We start from the raw sequence: 16,539 nt of genomic DNA, 5'->3' as shown, positions 1-16,539 counted from the left end.
GGGGATGCAGCTTATCCCAGAGATGCATCTCTCCTGCAAGTTGGAAACAAGTTATCAGTGGATTTTCAAGGATCAGGTATTCCACTTGCTGAACGTTCACGAGAATGACTGCAGTGGGCTCTGAACCACCTCGAACAGAATCGTCAAGCATGGATGCAGGCATTCTTTAAACCGTTTGCACCATTCAAATGTTTTATTACAGCTAAGAGTCCCAGTGCTTGAAGTCTTCTGAAAATGTAATTTGCTTTTTCTCTTTATTCATTAGATTTCCTGGCTTGATTTGACTGTGCCTTGTAGTACGCTTAGTACAGTATACTCAGTATAGGTAATACAGTATAGAATAAATATATTGCATTTTTCAAGCCATACGGCTTTATCGGATGTGTGTTTGAAATTTTGTTTGTGCGAGCTCTGCAGCTACTGGATTCTACTCCCGAGGCTTTTTATCTTCGGGTGCTGTTCGGACTTGTTTGGGTGCCGTGGTCTCCACTGATGGATTTGTGTTTACTGTTCGAGAAAGCTGTTTGTTGACATTTCTGCCATGGATTATGTTTTAGCATGTCACAGCAATATTGTATTTCATGGTACTTATAGGGACGGCTGGGTCAAAAGTCATCTATCTACTTAAGCATGAAGCTTGTCGGAGTGGCTTTCAAATAGGATAAATGGATAATGAACTGTATAATTTGGGTCGTGTTGTAGCTATTTGCGGGTGCATTAGCATAGTTTAAGGTTCTGGATTGACCTACATGACTCACAACACTTGTTTTGGCATGTGGAGTTTGCTGAAACCTAGAGGAAAGCAAAAAAAAAAATTCTATCATTAATTCTTACCCTAAGGGTTTGTGTCTCCATCTTTAGTGTGCGCAGTATTTGGTAAACTGCTCTCTCTTCATATCCACCGCTCCCTGAGGACAACAGTCCAGCCTTCTAGTCCCATTAGCTGTGTATATTTTAACCTTCAGAAAGACACTGTTATCAGTGCGCTAGCTTGAAGGAATACTTCACCCAGCATGGCTAATGGGGCTCGCTAATCATAAATAATGAGCTTTTAGAAACCCGTTGCATTATGCAAATAAGTCCCCATTAGTTTTTATTTTAATATTTTTAAAGCCCTAATTTTATTATTCAATGTGAAGTATAGCTTTAATAGCCACACATCTCTGTCTTTTCAATATCCAAACCAGATGTTTCATTCGATGCCACACCTTCTTCAGACACCCTGCAATAACTGAATGTTCCTGACCTCTCTCACATTCATGTTTAACCTTCTATAACACTTTCCCCGCAATTAACCATTACTGCTCAGGATCCGCCCTCTCATCTCTTTCACCTCGCCTCCAAAATCCATTTCTGAAAAGTGGACCCCCATAAAAGCTCTCCTTCTTTACTTACACGGATTATAACCCAAAAAATTATGCTCATTATTATGTAGGTTCCCTATGTTCCACCGATGCAGCTCTGGGCTCTCGGGGCAGGACTCCACAAGACTTGGGGTGTGCTCTCAGAAGTTTGGAGGATCAACAACTTCGACTCCTTTGCCTGCTAAAATCCATACACAGTAACCTGTGATGCAAAAAATGCTTTTTTTAGTAATTTGTGCTACATTGGCTTTTCTATGGGATTAGAACGGACAGGATTGTCTTTGGTTCCCACAGGCATTGATAAGCCTTGGGTGCCCATTATTCTGTCACCAGTTTCCTGGTATATAATTGATAACCAGTGTTATTCAATTCACATTGCAGTGGTGTTAATGTTATGGTTAAAGCTATATGAAGAGAGCGGTTGAATAAATCAAAATAAAATATAATATTAAAATGGTTTTAATTTTGGGCTGGAATCATTTTCTAATGTTGTTGTTAGTCTTTTGGCTGCTCCTGTTTAGGGGGTGCCACAGCGGACCAACTGATCTGCACAACAACTTAGCACAGGTTTTACACTGATGCCCTTCCTGACACAACCCTCCCATTTTATCTGGGCTTGGGACCAGCACTGTATCCAGTGGCCTGGGTTTGGGCACTGGCTGGGAACCGAACCCAGGTCTTTTGTATGGTAGGTGAGAAACCACTGAGCCACCAATGCCCAGAATAATGCATTTTCTAATAAATACACTATACTTCTTAAAACTATAGACTTGAGTTGAGTTGAGACAGTGAGTTACAGTTTCTCACCACATGGCTTATGACTAGGAAGTCTTAAAACAACCATCTTTCTGTTTCCTTACGTTTTGTAGCGATGTCCAATTCATCTCAATTAACATTCGCACTCTTGTCATTTAGCATTATGATTTTTATTGAGCTGCATCCGGTTTGATCCAGCATTGCTCGTGGAGGCGAAATCTTGGCCCATTGTCGGGTCAGTTCCCAGGCCCTGGTTTCTAGGGTTCTCCAGGGGGGATAGGTTTTGTTCCAGTTCCTTTAGCGTGGGAGAGCAGCCCTGGAGACTGTGGTCATGGCTAAGACCTTAAATGCTTCCAGATTTTCTATGAGATGCAAAATTCATTATGCATCTGACACCACTATGGGGTCCGAACGAATTGTCTAAAATTATTGTTTTGGGAACACATGGTGTGATTGTGTGGGTGTTTTAATATGTTTTGCGGTCCAGCAAGCAGCAAGGAGAAAAGGACTGATTACAGGATTGTGATTCATTTGAAGAGAAATGCCATAATTTTCTTGTTAAGTGCAACCTCACAGATTGAGGTGCTTTTGGTTGTGGGAAAGAACCTTTCAAGTAAAAGATCTGTTTGCCAGATTAATGTGATGACTTTTTTTTGCCTCGTTTAATGAAAAGCTTGACAGTGGGAAAACAAAAGAATGTTCTCTTGCAAACAACATTTGGTCAAGAACAGAAGCTGCCAAAGAGCTTTAAACTGGATACGGACTGAATGTTATGGCTTCCGGCCAAAAGAGGGCATCGCATAACGCTGCATGTTTTTTTCTTTTTTTTTCTTAAAGCATGCACGTAATCAGAGAGAACCAACTGACCAGATCTGTCCAGGCAGATCTAACATTAAGTGATTTGTTTAATTTTTGCTTAGTTGTAGTTCTCCTTAGTCTCCATCCTATAACTGTAAATGAACCGCGATAGTCAGGTCGAAATAAAGATAGTTGAATGGAATTAAAAAGAATGAATAAGTAAATGGATGAAATCTGCAGCACATCTGATGTTATATGTTCGACACAGAATTTGCTTCTTGTTAGATCTTGCCAAAGATCACAACATTTTCAGTCACCCATGCTGTGACTGACTCACCTTATGGTTAATGGGTAACCTAAATTCCACTGAGGAGACTGGGATCGTTGATACACGCTAACCTTTGATATTTACAGGAAGTTAAACACACTCATCAGTCTACACAGATAAACTCCTTACTCATTACATTCCGAAAGCCTTGATCTCAGGCTAAGATCAAAGTGACGTAGTGTACTAGGTACAGTACAGAGCCATTCTGTAGCTAGATATCAAAAGAGGATGGAAAATGGGACTGAATGAAGTTGTGTAATGTAACAGAGTACATGAAAAACCTTACTAACACTAAACACTAAAGTATTTTTGATGACAACAAAAAGAAAAAAATATAGGAAATAAACTGGCATCTAGTCAATTTTGTAGCCTGTATTTCTTGCTAGTTTTGTAGATTAAAACATTTATGATTGAAACATTGATTTACCACAGCAGTACAGTATATAATACTTGTGTAAAGTACTTGTGCCTGAAAACATGTGGCTTCTGTCCTGTAAAATACGGAAACTAAAAGACCTACAGTAATCTTTATTGAACCGAAGTGTCGAATATCTCATGTCATGATGTTAGCAAAGGTAAGGCAAATGGTACGTGGTGCGAGTTAGAGAGCCGCATCACGGGATGTACAGTAATGATATTTATAAGAGCCCTTACGCAGGGCTTCTGAGGGGAGTATGTGGGAGTATGTCAGAGTGCTTGTAGTGAAATTTCACATGAATGAAGGACCAAAGCCAGTTGTATCCACACAAAAGACCCCCACCCCTCCATCTGCCGCCTCCCTTATTTGATTCTCACAGAGTTAGCTATGTATGATCAGGTCTTAATTACTTTCAACTCTTCTAACGTTCAATATATTACAGTTATAGAGTATTTTTCAAAGAATCAAATTAAGTGAGCTAGCTTTAAAAATAAATTATGTTTATTAAAAATAAATAATATGTATTGAGTCAGCAGTTAAGTTATTACGCCCCCTTTTTTAATAAAGGGTAAAAACTGCAGGCTTAGGCTGCAAAAAGATTTCCAAAGCCTTGAACATCTCACGAAGCACTGTTCAAGCGATCATTCAGAAATGGAAGGAGTATGGCACAACTGTAAACCTACCGAGAAGAGGGCTGTCCACCTAAACTCACAGGCCGAACAAGGAGAGCGCTGATCAGAAATGCAGCCAAGAGGCCCATGGTGACTCTGGACGAGCTGCAGAGATCTACAGCTCAGGTGGGGGAATCTGTCCATAGGACAACTATTAGTCGTGCACTGCACAAAGTTGGCCTTTATGGAAGAGTGGCAGGAAGAAAGCCATTATTAACCATATAAAACCATAAGAAGTCCCATTTGCAGTTTGCCACAAGCCATGTGGGGGACACAGCAGACATGTGGAAGAAGGTGCTCTGGTCAGATGAGACCAAAATGGAACTTTTTGGCCAAAATGGAAAATGTGTGGCGGAAAACTAACACTGCACATCACTCTGAACACACCATCCCCACTGTCAAACATGGTGGTGGCAGCATCATGCTCTGGTGGTGCTTCTCTTCAGCAGGGACAGGAAAGCTGGTCAGAGTTGATGGGAAGATGGATGAAGCCAAATACAGGGCAATCTTGGAAGAAAACCTCTTGGAGTCTGCAAAAGACTTAAAACTGGGGTGGAGGTTCACCTTCCAGCAGGACAACGACCCGAAACATAAAGCCAGGGCAACAATGGAATGGTTTAAAACAAAACATATCCATGTGTTAGAATGGCCGAGTCAAAGTCCAGATCTAAATCCAATCAAGAATCTGTGGCAAGATCGGAAAATTGCTGTTCACAAACGCTGTCCATCTAATCTGACTGAGCTGGCTCTGTTTTGCAAAGAAGAATGGGCAACGATTTCAGTCTCTAGATGTGCAAAGCTGGTAGAGATGTACCCTAAAGAACTGGCAGCTGTAATTGCAGCAAAAGGTGGTTCTACAAAGTATTGACTCAGGGGGCTGAATAATTACGCACACCCCACTTTTCAGTTATTTATTTGTAAAAAATGTTTGGAATCATGTATGATTTTCATTCCCCTTCTCACATGTAGAGTACACCACTTTGTATTGGTCTTTCATGTGGAATTCCAAAAAAATTGATTCATGTTTGTGGCTGTAATGTGACAAAATGTGGAAAAGTTCAAGGGGGCTGAATACTTTTGCAAGCCACTGTATATATAGACTAATTTTGTGAGGGGTGTTCAAGTCAACCGGTAAAAAAGTCAAACCGATTTCTGGTGAACATAGGCCTAAAAGTGATTGACGTTTACAGAAGACTTAAAGCACTGTACAGTGATGAGACTCTTGGCTGCAGTAAAACATTTAAACGTTTTAAAAAAGTCCTTACTTCCGTTAGTAATGATCCCGGCCTAGGTGGTTTGGAGCCCATTGCAGTTGTTCCTATGAACATTCAGCGAGTAGAACACCTGATCCTTGAAAACTGACAGATAACTTATCACCAACTTTCGTAATAGTTTCTGTGGAAACTATGCACACAATCATTCACCAACACCACTTGCACATTACAGGAACACGGCTGGGAGTTATTGCCACATGGCCCATACAGTCCTTGTTTGTTGATTGATCTCATTAAGAGGTCACCACTACGGGTGGTTTATGATCTGCACACGTGATTTGTCACAGATTTTACTCTGGATGCCCTTTCTGACACAAAATGTCCATTTTATCTGGGCTTGGAACAGTATTTCCTTTAAAGGCTCCCCTTAACCCCAGTGGCTGAGCCTTTTGAGCTACTTGTTGTTGTTGTTAGTCTTTCGGCTGCCAACCTCGAGGAGTCGCCACAGCGGACCTGTACATCTGTACAACAACTTGGCACAGGTTTTATGCTGGATGCTTTTCCTGACGCAACCTTCCTCCTTTATTCAGGCTTGGGACTAGCACTATATCCAGTGGCTGGGGTTTGGACATTGCCTGACCCTAAGAGGCTAAATAGTGGTAGTTGTTGTTCTTCACATTGCAGCTGCTCCCATTATTGGTTGCCACAGCAGAACCAATCCGCTTATTGTTTTGTCACAGGTTTTGTACTGGTCGCCCTTCGTGACTCAACCATACCCTTGGGACCGGCCTTAAGGTTAGTCCTGCAACCCCATTGGCTTGGTGTTGGGCATTGGCTTTTGGACTTAAACCCGGCCCTTCCGCATGGCAGATGAGATGCAAAAGGCTGAATACCAGTAACAAGCCAAAGTGTGTTAATCATAGTAATCTGAAGTATACATTCTGAAGAAGGATAAGATCAGACTGTTTGGGAAGGAACTGAGACTTGAGTCACACCCACTCACCGAAAGACAGTGATAGAGCCAATGCTTTGAAAATAACCCTACAGTGGTATCATTTACACGTCAACATTTATGTTGTGTATACGAAGTGGGTATTAGTAGGTATGCATTTTGGCAGCTTCGTGTGCGTCATTATGTCGACAGATTGAGCAATTACATCGTGTTACAGCGTGCATCTTTTTTCGCATGTTTGATTTCGGATCTCAATTAGCGCTTTTATGAGTGTAGTTTGTGGTTTTTATAAGCCCCGATAATTACCTTGCGAACAATAAACCCTATTTAAATTCAAACTGGCAGGACATAATCTGTTGTTCTTTTTGCAAAGTTTGGCCTGAGTTGTCAGGGGTTTCCAGATGACTTGTATAATCAGGTGGTATTTATGTGTGTATTTATATGACAGGGAGAAATCCAGCAACTGCTGATTGTGGACGACCCACGGGCCGCAGGAGAGTACTGTCACCACTACATCCCAGACTGTGACTTTCCTCTGCCCTATCGCACCCAGAACTACGAACCCGAGGAGGTAAGCACGCACAGACATAAACCTCCTCCTGTGGCGGTCTTTCATAGCAGCTGTTTCATCATCTGACTCATGCATTTCAGTACCTCTAAACACGCTCCTGTTTTATATCTTAACTGAATTTTTAAGCTAAATGGGAATTTAAGTTATTTGGAAATCGACCTGGTGATCAGTCTGACCTCCATTTGCTTCCCTCACACGTCCTCTTGCAGAATCTTTACCACTCTCTCTCAGTCCCAGCTCTTCGGTTTCTGGCAAGCAATTTTCGATTTATTGCCTTATATCCTTTCAAATAAATCCGTTTTATTTTCTGTGAACTCTCAGCCCAGGCCAACCTGTCCTCAAAAGTTCAGGAGGACGTGAGTAGCCTTGAAGCCGGCAAAAAAAAGTTTGTAGCTTGTATGCCTTTTATTTCAACGTAAATCCTCACCGATTACTCTGGCTCGCCCCAGGCACTTGGGCTTTTAACAGACACGTTTGCGTTTACTGCAGGTTTTCTGGGCGGTCGTCCCAGAGCAGCCGTCTGTCAGCCAAGCGATAAAACTGAGAGCGAGGACACAGAGGCCGAGTCGTATCCGCCAGACAGCTACCTGCCTGGTCTATTTATTACTTAATCATTTTATTTGTTTGTGTCAGCAGCCTTTAGAGGATTTCTCCACCTGAATCTGCGAACGTAACCAATAGTGAACGGAAGCTTGTAGATTTCAGCTAGGATGCGATGCTAACTCGTGTCCAGGAAGCAATAAATTGAAAAGCTTTCAGTGTGTAAGATGGTGTGTGTGAGGACAGAGCAGGTGCACGCTTCTGCTATAGGAGCATGACAATGAATGAGTGGCTACTTTAAATTCCCCCTGGGTGTAAATGCGTGTGTGACAGTGTCACGTTCTGGACGGACTCTATAATAGACTGTGAGGAATGGATAACTGCGGTAATACATTATTATTGTCCAGGTGTGAAGCTGGTATTCCAGACAGTATTTTTCTTCCCTGAGTCACTGCAAATGCTGAATGGCTGCTGGTAACATCGTCTGATTTTGCTTTTGCAACTAGACATTTCGTAAGACTCACGCTAGACATTTTTTACTAATGCTTACGGGAAGCACCCGCAAGAGGGTCGGAAGCTGAGATTTTGGAAAAGCAGTGGAGCCAAAGTTAAAAATGCAATGCAAAGTTGTCAGAAACGCTGCTTTTTTGCATAAATTGATGAGGTGAGAGTTCAGAGGGGAATCCAGAAAAGAAAACATGGAGGATTAATTAGTATTACAGCAATCCTAGCAGTATTATTTTAAATACAGTATTGATATGGTTTTTGCATTATTACGGCTCCATTGTTGTTCTGGGTAACTCGTTCTTTGGGTGACAGTGTGGTTATATTTACAGTGTTGTTTTGGATATTGCATAAATATGTTTGTAGGGATTTAACATTCACAGCGTCATTATGGTTACATATTGAAATGTTGACAGCTTTGTTCTGGTTACAGCATTGTTACAGTTACAGTGTTGTTATGTTACAACATTGTTTTGGTTACTCTGTTGTTGTTCTTCTTCTTGTTTTATGGTGGCATCCAGTAAGTTGCATTACTTTCACCTATAGGTCTCAATCTCCCTTTTAAACCTGATGGTTACAGTGTTGTTATTCATACAGTGTTGCTATGGTTACGGTGTTGGTACTGTTACTGTTATGGTTACGGTGTTGGTACTGCTTTTACTGTTGCTATGGTTACAGTGTTGTCATGGGTACAGAGTTGTTATTGTAACTGTGTTGTTAGTACAGTGTTGCTATGGTTACAGTGTTGGTACTGTTACAGTGATAAGGCTTTTACTGTTGCTATGGTTACAGCGTTGTCATGGGTACAGAGTTGTTATTGTGACTGTTGTTATTAGTACAGTGTTGCTATGGTTACAGTGTTGGTACTGTTACAGTGATAAGGCTTTCACTGTTGCTATGGTTACAGCGTTGTCATGGGTACAGAGTTGCAACAGTGTTGCTATGGTTACAGTGTTGGTACTGTTACAGTGATAAGGCTTTCACTGTTGCTATGGTTACAGCGTTGTCATGAGTACAGAGTTGTTATTGTAACTGTTGTTAGTACAGTGTTGCTATGGTTACAGTGTTGGTACTGTTACAGTGATAAGGCTTTCACTGTTGCTGTGGTTATAGCGTTGTTATGAGTACAGAGTTGTTAGGGTTATGATATTAAGATGTTTGATTAGCATCCACTACAATCCACCACCTTGATAGTTATATAGGTTTTATGATTACAGAGTTGATATAGGTAGTAATTATTATAGGTACAATGTTATGGTTGCATAATTTTTATGGTTATAGCATTGTTATAGTTAATTGCTGATTTGTTATGCTTACATTGCTGTTATAGTTGCATACATTATATGGTTTCTGCATTGTTTTGGTTGCATTATTTTTATGTGTACAATATTGATATTGTTACATGGTTATTGTGGTTGCATCAATATTATGATTGTGACATGGTTATGGTTACAGTGTTGTTATGGTTACAGTGTTGTTAGGGTTACAGCGTTGTTATAGTTACATTATTATTACAGTTGCATCGTTATTTTGGTTACAGCATTGCTATGGTTACAGCATTGTTATGGTTGCAGTGTTGTTATGGGTACAGCATTGTTATGGTTGCAGTGTTGTTATGGTTACATCATTGGTATGGTTGCATTGTGCACATTGCACGAGCTGCTTTAATACATACAATCTCAAAGGGCCTTGTGGTCAATGCATTTTCTTCATTTCACTGATTTAGCTTTAAATTTTTTGGGTCAGAGCATCAGAGCGTGTGTTCAGTCATAATTCTGCTTCTCATCTTTACGCTGCAATACAAATGCATTCTTTCTAATAACGGCAGTAATAAAGTAGTGGTTCTGGGCAATGCAGAGGCCATGACACTTGAGAGCTGAAGATATCTGACTCACAGAGCCTGCACTAGGACACACTGTGCACTCCAGTCTGACAATGCCAGAGCCGAGGAGAAGTGTGAGAAATGTTTGTGTGGGTAAGTGTAAGCTTGTGTAATATGTCTGTGTGAATAGATTCGGTGTTTTCGTCCCCCTGTGTGCGGATTTATGTTGTAAGCTTACCAACAAGCCTGCATGTGCGCGTATCTTTGTCACAGTGCACGTGAGAATGCACATTTGTTTTCCTGCACGTGTGTGTGACTCAGAGCCATGACAAAGTGTGGCAGTGGCTCACATTTTTTGGGAAAGCCTTTGGGAGGAAACTGGCAAATAAAGCATCGATTTCTGAGCTGGGACATGGGGAACATTGATTTCTGCACCATGCTTCCCACGGAACGTGTGTGTGTGTGTGGTTTCTAAAGTAAAATCAGAGCCAATTCTTTCCACAGCTGACGGAACAGCGTGTAAAATCAGGCCTGATCAGTATCTGACCCACATCCTTTGTTACACACTGATCTCATTCACAACACACCCAAACACCTTCTTCCAACACACAACTTATCTGAGAAATTGCTTCTACGCAGACATTTGACCATCAGGTACAGATGACCTTTAACCTTTGACCTTACATGCACATTACATGCAAACGCTATGTAAAAGTGAAAGCTGTGAGTGTGTTGTGATCACCTGTGTACATGATGGCTGTCTGATAGTTTTAAGGCTGGATTGGAATGTATTGCTTTGGTATGTTTTAATAAAGTCATAAACAGAAAAACAACATAAAGAAGTATTACAGGCTTTATTTAGTATATCCTGGGTCAGTGTATAGTTACAATGCAAATGTTTAATTACAGCTATAATTAATTTAATTTCTGGTAATAATAAGCCTTACTGTTGTTTTATTTCTTTATTTTATCTGATTAGACTACATTTATTTACATCAGAGCTGTCGTGAGCAGCTTTGCTTTAACTGAAGCTTTGAATTAAAGACCTACCTAGATACTGCATGTCTGGTGTCACGTTTTATTGTGGTAAGTAAAAAACAGGACAGCGAGGTTATCAGCATTCTCTCGACTGTTAACTTGTTCTGTTACTCTGGTGTTTTGCTCCTGTGATATTCTTTTCCATTCACTTCCTATCTAAACCCCACCCCCTTTCCACAAAAGATCAAACCCACCAGCCTTGACGACGTGATGCAAGGCGACGAACAGGAGCCAGCCAAGACGAAAAAAGACAGGAAGGGCAAAAAGAAAGACGGTAAGAAGAAAAAGGACCGCTCGAAGAAAGGGAAAGGGAAAGGGAAAAAGAAAGACTCCAGGAAGAAGAGGAAAGAAACAGAAGCTCTCGAGGAGGGATTTCTCGAGGTGGTCAATCATCAGCCCGAGTACCTCACACGTGATATAACCCCGACTGTAACAGAGCCCACGACGGCAACGCCGACTGCAAATCTGACCACTGAGCTGATCCCCGAGATGCCCACGCACGAGCCGGACACACTGCCGGCGACGTCACCCGAAGACGACACTGTTTCACTCGGTGCCGTCACTGTATCTACTCAGACTGAGGTGGAGGTAGATTGTAAACACTGCCCGTCCGGCCCAATCCCTCTTTCTTCATCACCCACTGACCTTAACACCTTCTAACCATGGACTCCTAACTCCTCCCCCCGACTCTACCCCATCACCGCCCTCACCCCAATTCCAGTTCCACCACTAACACTACAGTCTGAAGACATGGCAATACTCAACAGGAAGCATGCACTAAACACCTTGTTGTGTCATTTCTCAACATTCGTATTGTATTGAACATACATCTAATTCAATCAAATTGAAAATTTCAACTCACTTTCAGAATGCTTATATTTACTACAACTAGTGACCGCACTAACTCAGATAAGCACTATACTGGATTTCAACCCTAATGAGCAGAAAAGTATCCAGAAGGCACAGTATGCCAAACATAAAGTCTTCACTGAGCTCACACTCATAGAAACTTGACAGTTGAAGTTTGGAAAAAGATCAGGTCATGTTCCTGGCTCACTGGAGTGGAACCTGATAGCTCTTGTAGCTCGCTCACCTCACTGTTTATGTGTTCTGGGATGCTTTTCTGCAGAAAGAGTAATTATTTGAGTTTCTCAATACAATCTGGCTATATTTCACATATATTTCACTGCTGTGTGTGAAAATCCCAGAAGATTTTCGGCAAATTCTTGAGCCAGCCCATGTGCCACCAACCATGCCACTTTTAAAGGGACTGAGATGCTTCTGATCTTTGATCTGATCTCTATTCTGATCTTTGATGTCAACATGAATAGATAACTGTCGATATCTATATGCAGTAGATATAGATATAAATAAATACACTCGTTTGTACAATTCACAACTCAGAAATCCATTTGAAACGGAACCAGAAACCATCCTGAAAGTGAACCTGAAACAAAGTGCGTTTTTAAAATTAGCCAAGCTTCTTATCAAGCCGAGTATTCCCTGGTTTCGACAGTAATTGTAGTAATAGTTTGTAGATTAAGTAGTGTAGTAGTGTGGACTAGATATGGAATATGACTCATCTCCAGCTGTGTGTACAGATGGACATAACATTTTGTCTTTTTTATGTGTCATGCCTAAAATTTTAATCCTCTTAAAATGTTTCAAACTAGAAAGCCATTATTGCAGCGAATGATCGGGGGCTCAAATCTCACCCCTGGTCTGTATTTTTGCGGAGTTTACATTATTTCTCTTTGTTTGGAGGGTTTCCCCTGGCAACGCCACGATTCAAAGACCCCCTTACAAACCCCCATGCCCCCTCGGACCCTGCAGTGGATAAGCGGTATACTGTAGACAATGGAAGGATTTGGCTTTTAATATCTACTATAGCTTGCCTAATATATTCCACATAGTCCTGTTGAGCCTGTTGATTAAGTTTCTATAACTAGCCTAATGCACAGGGGTTTATACTGTATAGGCTAAGACTTACAGTATAATCATAAAATGACGTAAAAATGGAAAAAAAATGGAAGATGTATTAGTTAAATTTCACCTTTATTTGTCACGTATACATTACTGCACAGTGAAATTCATTATTCTTAGCATATCCCAGCTTTGTCAGGAGGCTGAGGTCAGAGCGCAGGGTCAGTCATTAAGCAGCGGCCCTGAAGCAGACAGGGTTAAGAGCCTTGCTCAAGGGCCCAACAGCGGCAACCTGGTGGAACTCTGACTTGAACCTTTGACCTTCAGATCAATAACTCAGAGCCTTAACAGACTGCTCCAGAATAACATTTTTGGAAGGAGTCTCCAGTGTCAGCACTTTGTCATTGTCATACTTTATAGCTGGAGGTTTCCTGACACAGGAAATATGTTAAAAATAAGGAATTTCCTGAGAAATCATTTTCAGAAATATGACAAGCGGTGTTCTATTTAAAGCTGTTATGACATAATTAGTATTGGAACTAGCTAGTAATAAATATAGATATTAACAGTTAGAAAATATGTGTGATTGTTTAGCAATAAAAAAAGCCTTTTTTAACAAGTTGTGTTAAGCAATAACCACCTCACAGCCACTACTTTATCACCTCACATCTGATGGCTGATTTGTAACCCCACTACGTTCATAACCCTGCTAGAACTACTCCACTAATATTCCTGTTTCACAGAGCTTTGACCCGACCAGTCTAACTGCGGAACACTCTCCTTCTCCCTCCACGTCTCCTTGGTACACTCCTTCCACGGCTATTTTTTTCTCACTATTTCTTTTGCATCCAGGAGGAAAAACCAATAAAAACGCCCGAGGTGGAGGAAGACACCGAGGACATTTACGACAGTCCGCACCCTGACCTCTCTGTCTCCACGGTAACAGTGAGCCCCAACATCAGCGATTATACGGTAGGAGCTGAAGTGCAGTGCAGAGCCTCCGAGAGCTGAGATAAACCGCTGGATTTAATGATGTTTATGCAATTTTCATTTCAGTTCTTTGAGTATGAGGACTTTAGGAACAGCAGCGAGAGCTCGGAGCAGTATGAAGAGTATGAGACCTACGAGGATCGTTACGGGCCAGCAGCGAGAGAGGGCGTGGGGACCTGGAACGGACAGGTGGGACGAAACCGAGTGTCTGAGCACGTGCTAGTGAAGGAGGGAAGATGTTTAAAGGAGAGCCTTGTCATTCTTGGAAAAAGTGACAGAGGGAAGGACTGATAGTGTACTCTCGTCCCGTAAATCACAGGCCTCTCTGAGCTAACATGTGGAAGTAGGCGGGTAGCGCCTTATCCTTCCTGCGTAGTTTTTATCTTCCCTGAATGTTTATTGCTGTTGAGCGATCACACTAAGCATTTTCATTTGGAAATGGATCTCTAATTAGTTTTTTGTTTACATTGAGAATTTATTTATGTATGTATTTATTCATTTATACTTATGGCTCATTCATTTTGGACAATCGATTTTTTGGGGGAGTTTTCTCAGATGTCCTTGTCTCTCTCTCTCTCTCTCTCTCTCTCTCTCTCTCTCTCTCTCTCAGGGAAGACACGGTTTGGAGAAAGGCCAGAAAGGAGAACCAGCCATTATCGAACCGGTAAGCCAGAACTACTAGGCATGATACACAATGTCTGTTGATCTCATTGCAGTTTCATCATGTTATTGGTTTTCTGTCCATCAGGGCATAATAATTGAGGGACCTATCGGACCGCTAGGACCTGCTGTAAGATCTACTTTTCTTTCTTACTGTTGAGCGAAATTATCAAGCTTCAGGAGTTAATCTGATAAAGCCACTCTGATTAATGTGTATCTGTGTTTGACAGGGTCCTCCAGGCCATCCAGGAGTAACAGGCCCCCCAGGACCTCCCGGAGACCCGGGTGATCTGGTGAGCTAACCTCCAAAAATCTTTCCTCCTCCCACAGAGTAGAACGAAAGTAGAAAATTTAGAATGATGAAGAATTAGCCCACACATCCAGCACACGGAGCCAAGACTTTTTGTTTGTGTGTGTTTATGCGGTTTTAGTGTACTGTACTGTATGTGTGTGTATGTGTGTGCTGAGTCATTCCCCACACCCCTGTGCTGATTCAACTAGAATAAAGTTCATAGGATAAAAGTAAACTGTGAGAAAAAGATCTGAGCTAGTCAGTCAATAGGTTAAAATTTATTTCATTTATAATTCATGTGCTTATTATTATCTAATTCATTCATTTATTCATTCACTAATTTCACTTTCTATAGTGCCTTTCTATGGAGCTCCTAAAGGCACTTTGGGGGGGGGGGGGTCCATTGAATCCAGGGAGGGAAAAAATTTGGACAAAAAAAAAAAAACCCAGAGACCATGTGACTCATACTTCCGATACCGTCCAGCCAAAACACAGAAAGCGCGAATACTCCAGTGCATTTAAGCCATGTTGTGTTGGAGTAACTTTAGCGCTGTCTACTGGCTGCAAGGGAGAAGGACCTAGAAACAATCCTAAAGTCAAAAGGAATAGCCCAGGAAACTATACTACTCAGGACAAGATATGCTACGATGGATTCTATTACAAGTTATAGGCACACATGTTAGTCTACAAGACGCTCCACATGGTACTTTAATACAACAATGGCTAAAACGCACTGACGTACCCACAGTACTTTGGCGCTGGAGGACTGATTTGAGTCACATGATCTCTGGGCTTGTTGTTTTTTTGTCCAAATTTATTTTCCCCTCCGATTTAATGGATTTCCGCTCCGCCTCCCCACACACACCCATGTGCCTTGAGTCACATGATCTCGATATCCTTCCCTTCAATTGATTTTTTTGATCCCATCCATGTTTTTTTTTCTTGCCATGTCCCTTTAGGATCTTCGTATCTTTCTAACACTTATGAAAGCATTGCAAAATAAAATTGCAAAAAAATCTGGGCTCAGACACGCTCTGACATCATTAACTACGGTGTAGCAGTTAAGCACTGAGGCAGAGCTAAGGCGAAATACAGCAGCAGGATCTAAAGGCACGGAAAAGCCAACAAAAACTCATGGCAAGATCACGGATACCGACAGTTACTTAACAACAGCTCTGGGGTGTGCTGTGAGGGTTTATTACGGATCCCAGTAGTAAGACCTGTGATATATGAAACTGCAGATCACTACAAGTCTACCTGACACACCATAGAAGCCATAATCTTATCCTACATCTACCTATACAGTAGCTCATCATGATTTGTGAATTTGGAGCCAAAAACTTGAAAGTGGGAACAAAAGTAACACGCAAAACAAACCACTGGTCCAGGTACAACCCCAAAGCTGTTATACAAACACAATGCATTAATTTATTCGTAGGCTGCATGGCAGTCAGGGAAATCAAGTTCCTTAATGACAAACATAATGCTGGTTCTGATAAAAAGAGGTCTATGTGTACGGGGCTATGTAGCTACAGACCAGTTAACCAGCTGACATGGTTCCATTGCCAAAAGTGCTTGCAATGGGCATGTGAGCATAAGAGCTGGACAAAGGTGGCTTGGTCCAATGAATCATGTGTTTTTTTATAACTTGTGGATGGCCAAGTGTGTCTGTGTCGTTTTCCTGGAGAAGCGACCAGG

General features: G+C 41.5%; 1 protein-coding gene across 2 annotated transcripts in view; it reads left to right on the top strand.

The window, feature by feature from the left end:
• col5a3a (collagen, type V, alpha 3a) overlaps nucleotides 1–16,539 on the top strand; it is a 94,456-nt gene that overhangs the window by 17,549 nt on the left and 60,368 nt on the right. Inside the window, exons 5-11 of one of the 2 annotated variants that reach the window (XM_053491606.1) lie at nucleotides 6,950–7,072; nucleotides 11,160–11,564; nucleotides 13,752–13,871; nucleotides 13,956–14,078; nucleotides 14,500–14,553; nucleotides 14,638–14,679; nucleotides 14,780–14,842. In XM_053491606.1, the coding sequence (XP_053347581.1) occupies nucleotides 6,950–7,072; nucleotides 11,160–11,564; nucleotides 13,752–13,871; nucleotides 13,956–14,078; nucleotides 14,500–14,553; nucleotides 14,638–14,679; nucleotides 14,780–14,842 (930 nt within the window). The remainder of the gene's footprint in view (nucleotides 1–6,949; nucleotides 7,073–11,159; nucleotides 11,565–13,751; nucleotides 13,872–13,955; nucleotides 14,079–14,499; nucleotides 14,554–14,637; nucleotides 14,680–14,779; nucleotides 14,843–16,539) is intronic. The other variant, XM_053491607.1, reaches the window with a different exon arrangement.

This window comes from Clarias gariepinus, chromosome 3 (assembly GCF_024256425.1).
Source record: "Clarias gariepinus isolate MV-2021 ecotype Netherlands chromosome 3, CGAR_prim_01v2, whole genome shotgun sequence".
In the NCBI taxonomy this organism is placed as follows: domain Eukaryota; kingdom Metazoa; phylum Chordata; class Actinopteri; order Siluriformes; family Clariidae; genus Clarias; species Clarias gariepinus.
This window is presented reverse-complemented; position numbering and strand designations above follow the sequence as displayed.